The sequence below is a fragment of the Brassica napus genome, chromosome A8 (genome assembly GCF_020379485.1).
Source record: "Brassica napus cultivar Da-Ae chromosome A8, Da-Ae, whole genome shotgun sequence".
Taxonomy (NCBI): domain Eukaryota; kingdom Viridiplantae; phylum Streptophyta; class Magnoliopsida; order Brassicales; family Brassicaceae; genus Brassica; species Brassica napus.
In genome coordinates, this window is record NC_063441.1 from 15,008,300 (window position 1) to 15,018,159 (window position 9,860).

General features: G+C 28.4%; 1 protein-coding gene across 1 annotated transcript; it reads left to right on the top strand.

Moving 5' to 3' along the window:
• Positions 1-6,773: 6,773 nt before the first annotated feature.
• Positions 6,774-8,964, top strand: LOC106350007 (zinc finger CCCH domain-containing protein 49-like). Its single transcript, XM_048737705.1, has one exon. It carries the CDS (start codon positions 7,648-7,650, stop codon positions 8,695-8,697), a length of 1,050 nt encoding a protein of 349 aa, XP_048593662.1. The 5' UTR covers positions 6,774-7,647; the 3' UTR covers positions 8,698-8,964.
• The last annotated feature ends 896 nt before the right edge of the window (positions 8,965-9,860 follow it).

Here is a 9,860-nt window from a genome sequence, read left to right on the forward strand (position 1 = left end):
AAAGAAAAGATATATAAATATATGTATCATTTTTAATTAAACTATATGCCATATAAAAATATAAAAATATCTTAATTTTGAAATTTACTTTGAACATTTTTTTGATAAAAAAATTTGAAAAAATATTGACAACTTAATTTTTTATAATATTATAAATTACTTAAACCATTAATCCCACAGTGAAAATTTTGTTATCACTAATTTAGATTTTTTTCTATAATAGATACAAATCATAAAACAAATATGAGCAAAAAGCATCATCTTATAAATATTAATATTAAAATAGACCATATATATGTTACTATCATTTAAATTTAATTATATATCATATCAAATAGAAAAAATATTTTTTTGATTTATAAAATTTATTTATATGTTCGCACCAATTTAATTATATAAATAGTAGATAATGAATTTTTAATTATTCAATATATATTTATTTATTTCATAATAATAATATATAAAATAATTTATATATATAACGTTTATTCCGCGCAAGGCGCGGATCTTAACCTAGTTTAATGTTAAAACTAATCTGAACTTTGGTATTTGGTTTTACTAATCAGATGAGCAAAATAATTTATTAAATATTTTTTTGATAAATAACTCTATTTTATGCCGTTTTGGTTTTGTGTTCATTTTGTAATCGGTGGAATAAGTTTTATCCTTTTCGACAGTTCCAAAGTCGTACTATTACAACGAAGAGAAAAGTAAATATAAGTACATGGGAAAAGTAGTAATAAATAGGGGTGGTCATTTTACCCGATACCCGAATTCGTATTTGAACCTGATCCGAAAAACTCAAACCGAAATCTGAACCGAAGTAGCAAAATATTCGAACGGGTGTTGAATTAGGAGAGATTGGATATCCGAACGCGAATGTGTAATATCCGAACCCGAATAGATATCCGAAGATAACCGAACATATGTATTAATAAACCTTATATTTCTAGTTTATATCTCTTATTTTATTTAAAATATTTATATGGATACTACACATATTTTAAGTTTATATAATATATATATATATAATTACTCACTTAAAATGCATGTCAAATCTTTTTGTTTCAAGAATTAACAAAAGTTACATCCGAAATTTAAAAACAATAACCAAATTAGTGTATTTTTAGTTTTAAAATGTTATATCCAAATCTATTAATCATTTAATCTATTAAAAAATAAAAAATCAGTTAAGTGAAATTTATATTTTTAAATACAAGAAACTTGAAAAATGAAATTTTAATTTTTTTCTTTCAAAATCTAAATATCCGAATCCGATCCGAAATAACTGAATTCAAACTAAAAATACCCGAATCCGATCCGAAGTACATAAATACTCCAACGAGTTCTACACCTCTATAACAAAAATCCAAAATATCTGACCCGAACGGCCACTCCTAGTAACAAGTGTTAATATTATTTACCAACATATATGTTAAACCAAAAACCAATAACTTATAAGTATCATCCTAATTAACAAAATTAATAAAAAACATACGAATAAATTAATATGACAGAGGAAATCAATTTAAATATAAACATATATTGAACAAACTTATATAATTTTATATGGCACTACTGATGTTTTAATGTAGTTCCCTTGCTTTTTTCCCTTTTTCTTATTTTTCTCTTTGGAATATAATATATAGCTTTTTCTCTCATGCTCCTTTTTTTTTTTCTTTTTACGTTGTCCTTCTTTAAAATTCTTCTATATCAAAATCCTTTTGAATGTATATAACATAAACACTTGATTTTTGGTGCTGCTTGGAAAAACCTTCACCGTGTCAAAATCATGCATATATAACTTGGTTGGTCCAAGATCGAGAGATATACCATTTTTCATGGAGATGTTATGATGTTAATGATGATGAAGATGATGACCATCATGGTAGGTATTGATGGTAAAAGCTTGTTGTGATGTGGGTCATGATCATCAGATTGGAAAATGGCACAGTTACCCATGATGATCTTGGTTGCCAGAAGAGTCAGGGGCTGGCCAAAATGTTGAGTACTTCAACCATTCTGCTTCTTGTTGATTCCCCATTGATGATGATCCCTAGACCAATCAAAGTTGTTTCTAAATATTACACACATATACATCAGTGTATAACTATATAATTAAGTGTGTGAGCATACATATTTGAAATTTAGGCATGGGCACATAGAGGATATCCAAAAAATTGTAGTATCCGTGATCTGTACTGTCCCAAAAAAACCTATGTTTGCGACTGGTTTTGTTTTGGAGAATTTTGAATATTTAGATATTCAGATATTCAAAATTCTCTTAAGTATTAGCGGATTGTTTGATTCGACATGTTAATTATATTAAAATAGATAATTATAATATTAAAATTAAAATAATCAAAATTTTATGATATCGTTATAATATAAAATAATAATAACATGCTAACAAACTAACATTTTAATGGAACTGTACAGAAAACCCAAAAAATTCAATATTAACAAATCTAATAAGAAAATTCATATGTTAACATTTGACTCAACATAAAATTAATTATATATATTTTTACAAAAATATTTCAAATTAAGAATATAATTTAATATATATAATTAAATAAGATACATTATTTTTAATAGAAAAATATAAAATTATTAAATATATATTATATAATGTTTAGGAATAAACCAATTATATATTGATCATAATAATTTTATATATTATTTTACCAATCATTGTTAACAGGTATATTAATAAGAATATACAACTTTTGTAGCAACTAGGCCTGGAACTTATTATCCGAGATCCGGATTCGATCAGAGATCCGCTTCGAATCCGTTCAGAAAATAGGATATTCGGGGTGCCCGGATCCGAATCCGGATAGTAAAATCTTGGATCTGTCCAAACCGAATCTGAATCCGGATATCTTAATTTTTAGGTCCGGATATCCGGACCCGAATCTCTATTTTTAAAACACATTAAATTTTTAAATTTTATTAATATTTATATTTGATATATTAATCTTATACATGAATTAATTTTATAATATTATATTTTAGTTTTTACAATATTATAGAGATATATAAATATATTTATAAATATTTGATCTATGTATTATATTAAAAAATTAGTATTTTTAAAAAATATTATTTTTGAATTATTCTTAGTTATTTTTACGGATTCGGATTCGGATCCGGATATTTGCGGGTAATAGAATATCGGGACGGATATCAGAAATCCGGATATCCGGAAATCACGAATCCGGATCCGGATATCCGGGAAATACAGGGTATCCGGCGGATCCGGACGCAGTTTTTAACCTAGTCTTACGGTTAAATTGTTATATAGTATAAATTTCCATATAAAAAAATACATTTTCTGGAGACTATGTTTATGGTCGTAAAACGATGTCGCGTCAAGGAAAGTTACTTGACTAATAATAATAATAATAAAACTAAGTGCTACAAGACAAAGTAACATAATCCAATGAGCAAAGTTTCCATTAAAATATTAGACAAAAAGTACGGCTGTCAAACAAGGAATGTCGGACAAATATCTAAGCGAGTAGATTATCAACAGAGAAATACAATCTATATAAGTTTTTGAAGTCCGTCTTTCAATTGGACTGCATTTGCAAGTTGATGGGGAAATCATTAATGTTTAAAGAAGCATTAATGAGTGAATAATGCATATCTATGGTCCCTATTTGTACTATATAAATCACTTTCAATCAAATTTGTCTTCCTTTACTTGTTGAAGTTATGCAATTCAACCCGTGAGAGCTACGGCACGAAAAATATTTTGATCCGTACATACACGAATGTGTTAAACGGTTCAATGAGTATGAAAACGATGGCGTTATGTGTAACATCTCACACTATCTTCCAAATAAAGATACAGTAACAACTAATAATTGCTCGTTGAATATCGTATGAGGTACACGCAGATTTTTAGATATTTGCAAACTTGTCCTAGGTCTAGGAAATATTGATGTTTATAAAAATCTTTTTTTTTATATTGGACTTAGGTCTTTGATATTAAAATATGTGAACGGTATAAGAAGAATGAAAACAACTTTATGTAAAAAGATGTGCTACCTATATATTTAAGTTCGAATACCATTTGAGAGGATACTATTGACTAACTCGGGAGGGATCAAAGGCCAGTTCCTGACCGAGGTTGGCTACGAGTCAACATATATTCCTTGCTAAAAAAACTCATGTCGAGTCTAATACAAGTTCTTAGAATACGTTCAATATTTTGGAAGATTACATGAATTTTGAATTTTGTTTTGTTACTACATTAATACAATATTTTACAAAAAAATATTTGAATTTTTGGTTACATTTTCTAAATTTTTTCCATAAGATTTTGTTATAAATAAAAAAAATTATAATTAAAATTTAACTTTTCATTAATATTTTAAATGAATTACAAAAATTTCATAGTATTCTAATAACATATTTTTAAATAGTATATGTACTAAAGGTTAATATATACTATTATACTTTTGTATATAACAGTTATAAACAATATATTGTTAAGAGTTTCAAAAAAGAAGAAGATAATATATAGTTGCAGATATAGAAGCTTAACCAATGTTAATAAATTAATTTTTGTATAAAAATATTATATAGTTTACGAATTTGAAGTCATTTTAATGATGAGTGATAATTTATTTAAATAAATTTTTTTTAATTTTTGTTGTTGTAAATTTACCTATTTAATATAATTTTATCATATTTAATTCATATAGCACTTCTATTTTTATATAATACAGAATATAATTATATAATTTATAAAAATAGTATATAATTTTTTTCTTGTTTTATAATAAAATTTTAGCTAATACTGATTTATAATAATATTATATTACTAATTACGAAATTAATTAATATATTATTTTATAAAGATATTTAAAATTTTAAGTAAGATTTTGTTAGATTCTTTCTTAACAGATTTTGTTATAATTTCAAAAAAAAATCAAACTTCTATTTGGTTTATTATTAATGTAAATAATCAAAATGTCATATTAACTAATTCATAAAAGGGTCATGCTATGACTTGTTAATGGTAGATAAAAATAGAACTCTAAATTAATAAATTAGATATTAATAATTTCATTTTCTATCATTTTTTAGTTGTCCTAAATCATTGTTGAGATATTTTGTATAAGTTGGAGTTATTGGTTAGTGTATTTTGATGGATTAAAAAATCCAAACTTTATTTAGCGTTATTGGTATGATTTTAAAGTATGTACTGAAATAATGTGTGATTGGTTTAATGATTCATAAATTTCTAATTCAAATAAATTGTTATTCAATCATATTAATTTACTAAGGTGGTGTATTCAACTGAGAGTTTTAGGTGATTTGTATTAAAATGACAAATCCACTATTATTCAAACATGAATTTAAAAACTCATTTAAAATCCATTATTATTGAACTTAACATTTCGTAGAGTACTCTAAAATCCACTGTTATTGAAAATATTTTAAGTTGTGGAGTTTTAAAGTTTCCAGGTGATTTTAGGGGGTTTGTGTGGAGTTTCTTAGTTTAAAAAATTAAAACCCAAATCTCATGGTTTTAGGTTATATTCTAGAGTGGTTTAACAAAAATCACCTAAATTTCTGCAACTTATTGAAATCATCTAAAACTCCATTTAAAGTCAAATCACCTCAAATGTTATATTGAATACACCCCCTTAATAGATTTGATTTTATAATGGATTTGCATTGATTTCATTGTTAAAAATACAAAAACTCAAATCCGAGGGAAAAATTCCGGATTTATAAATACTAATCCGAAAGAATTTAAAAATTTATATTTTACTTGGATTTATAAATACTGTATGGATTTATAAATCAATCAAAATATATAAACCAATAACAACTCCTTAAGACTTTCTTAAATAAGTTATTTTGTATAAGATTTTATTTAAAAAAAACAAAAATTACATGCAGTACACTATTTTTCTTTTAGTTAGATTATCTATTTCGTCGCCAATGTTTCTAAAACTGGCCAGACTTTGGAAACCAGTGACACTACACATAGTTTTTTTTAGGTGTAAATGTTAAATTGACACTACACATAGTTTTAAACTTTTAATACTTCAAAAGAACAATATGTTCATAGGACTCCGGCAACAAAAGAGATTTCCAAATAAATCTAATAATCCAAAAAACACTACCTTTACTTCCGGAAAAGTTTTTGAATGTTACCTGATAAATGTCCACATCATGAAAACATCCAGATAAGTCAATTTTGTGGAGTTACCAAAAAAAAAAAAGTTTCAATCTCGTGGAAAATCTCAACACACGGCTATTTAGACTCTGAATGGTAACATCGGATTGAATGGTGCAGAACAAACATATTAGATAGTGCGATGCGGTTTAACTTCGGTTTATATTAGAGAAATGCACGTTGCAGAACAACCATAGTTCATCTAAAAAAGAGTTCAAAACAAAATACGAATAGTTAGTGACATAATAAACTGTGAGATACATATATAATATATTTATATTTTACAAACTAAAAACTACATGATACTAATATATTATTAAAATATATTTTACTTTATTTTATTTAAAAATTATAATTATGCTATTTGTCTTTGAAAAAAAATTAACTCAAATTTTTTTATTTAAAATAAAAATGTTACAATTAGTATTAAAATTTTACTATTGAATTTTTCTCATGTAATTTTATAAATAATATGAAAACTGATAATTTTTAGTTAAAATACCAAAATAAATCAAAGCTGAAAATTTGAACCAAATCTGATATGATAAAAATAAATCTGAACCAAATGTGATCTGATAAAATTGAATCTGAACCAATCTCAACTCAACACAAAATGCCGAAGGGATTTTGTTTTACGGTATTTTGGGTTGTAGGTGTTATCCTAACCTAATGTATTATGTACCACAATGCGTTTTTCTCATTCCATAGCTAACATCCGAATCTTTATTCATAACTATGACGCTGTTATGATAACCTTTTTACTTGTAAAATTCAGGATAAATTTTGATTAATATTTGGTAAATAATTTGGTTTTAGCTGTTTAAGGTTCAATTTTTTAATTACCCCCCCATATATTTTCATTTAATTTAGTCATCTTTAGCATGTCATTTGATCATTTGTTTTTAAGTTAATTATTTATTTTTATTACGGATACTAAACTCAATATCTGTTAGGAAGAAAATTTATATCATTCTCTTCAATAATCAGGAAATAACCAATAGTTCTGAAATAACTAATAAGGGAATTTCTCATAAAAAACAATGCATGTATAAAACAATTTTAAAAACTATAAACCTATATAAAATATATATATTCATTAAAATCAACAATAGTCTATAGGTTTCAAAATAATGCCATTAGTTTTAGTTATGTTTTGTTTATAAAATATATTAATAACAATACCTAATTTTTTTAAATTTTACATAGGCAGTAAAATTATTTTCAGATAATTATTTAATATTTTTTTTATATAGAGTATTTAACAGTATTGACCCCATACAGCTCCTAGTCTAAAGCTGACTATCTAGACCATGGTTGAAATATTTAACCAAACCATAGTTAAGTGTTTCACTTATATAAAGCCCTTGCCGGTGAAACAGCAAACAATAAAAACCAGAGAGAGACGACGACGGATGTTACTTCTTGCCGGAAAATAAAGAAAGAAGATGATCGGAGAAAATCGCGAGCCTTACCCGACGGTGCAGATTCCTACATGGCCGGTTTCTGAAGACTTTACAACGGCGGAGATTTTTTCTCCGGCCATGAACAGTCCAGATTGCAGCATGCTTAAAGCTTTAACGGCGTTACATCGTTATCTTCCGTCTAACGAATCGTATCCGGATTCCGACCCGGAACCATTCGGACCGGACTCTCTAGTCGATGCTTACTCCTGTGACCATTTCCGCATGTACGATTTCAAAGTCTTGAGGTGTTCTCGTGGCCGGAGCCATGACTGGACGGAGTGTCCGTACGCTCACCCCGGAGAAAAGGCTCGCCGGAGAGATCCGACGAAGTACAATTACTCCGGGACGGCTTGTCCGGAGTTCCGAAAAGGCGGTTGCAAGAAAGGAGACTCTTGCGAGTTTGCTCACGGAGTTTTCGAGTGTTGGCTTCATCCTTCTCGTTACAGGACTCAGCCGTGTAAAGACGGCGGTGGATGTCGCCGGAAAGTTTGTTTCTTTGCTCACTCGCCGGAGCAGCTAAGGTATGTCCAGGCCCGAAGCCCTGATCGGGTCGATTCCTTCGTTAGAGCGTTTCAGCTCTCGATATCGCCTGTTTCTAGTTCGCCGCCGGTGAGTCCGAGAGCTGACTCGGAGTCTTCTCAGTCACTGAGTCGCTCGCTCGGGTCTAGTTATATAAACGACGTGACGACGTCGTTTCGGAACTTACGGTTTGAGAAATTGAAATCATTTCCTTCGTATTATAACAATCCGTTTCGATGCTACCAATCCGGATTCGGGTCGCCCCGAGGATCCATGTTGGGTCCTGGGTTTCAGAGTCTGCCTACAACTCCGGCCCGACCCGAGAATCTGGATATTTGGGAGAATGGTTTAGAAAAAGATCCCGCAATGGAGCGGGTCGTAGAGTCGGGTCGTGAGCTTAGAGCGAAGATGTTTGAGAAACTGAGCAAGGAGAATTGCATGGATCGGGTTGAACCGGATCAAAATTCGGGTGATGCTCCTGATGTCGGGTGGGTATCTGAACTGGTGATGTAAGAGGACTAAACCGGCCCGTACCCGAATGTCAAGATCTCATTGATAAGTCATCATTTTTTCCGTGATCTCTTCCAAGGAAAAGAGGAGGAGATCTAGAATTGTGTTCATATTATTATTAACCAATTTCGTATTATCTGACAATAATAGTAACTAAATAAGGATTTTTGGGAGGATTTTTCTGAGGACTTTATAATCTCGTTGTATAGATGTGCCTAGGGGTTTTACTCAAGCTATATTAATAGTAATCATCTTTGTTGATGAGTTTTACAAAGTTTCGACCTAGGACATTTTACACTTTATAAATATATTTCAAATATATTTAATGCGTTAACAGTCATAGAGATTTATGTATATATTATTTCATAAAATCTCGAGGATATATAATATTATAAATTTTGTTAGATCCGAAAAATCTTGTTAACCATAATTTATATTATATTATTTATTTTTGAAATATTAATAAGGAAACAAATAACAAGAAAATAGAGAATATGTTTAGGGATTTATGTTCTTAAATGTCCAAAATACTCTTAATGAATGACACGAGATTTTTTTCTTTGCAAGTTTCATATAAATGTGTCAAATATTTGTAAATTTATGTTTTTTTGTATTTTATTCAGATTTTATTCAAATGTGGGAAAGCACTTGGAATTCAACGTTGTAGAGAGTTGTTCATGTGTTTTACTTTTACATGGTGACAATATTTTCCTCGTTGAATTCAAAAATTTGGCAGGATTTCTAGTTTTGCAGCTGGAAAAACGCTAATTAGGGAAACATACCGCGATTTTGACTACTCGGTACAATAAATCGGTAAAAACTTTAACGGTCAATTTTATATAACTAAACACTATTACTCGGATTAGTTACTTAAGAGTGATAATTTTTTTGTTTAAATCCAAACAAAAAATATGCTTTGGGTTTATTACGGTCCATTTGATTTACTCAAGCAAAAGAGCATGTTATAAATCATATTTATAGTAATCATTTTTGTTGATGAGTTTTACAAAGTTTCAATGTAGGATATTCACACTTCATATATATAAGGATCTCAAATATATTTAATGCTTATAGAGATTTCTTATATAATTTATTTCCTAAAACCTCGAGGATATATGATATTCTAAATCTTGTTAGGTCAATAAAATCTTGCTAACCACGATTTA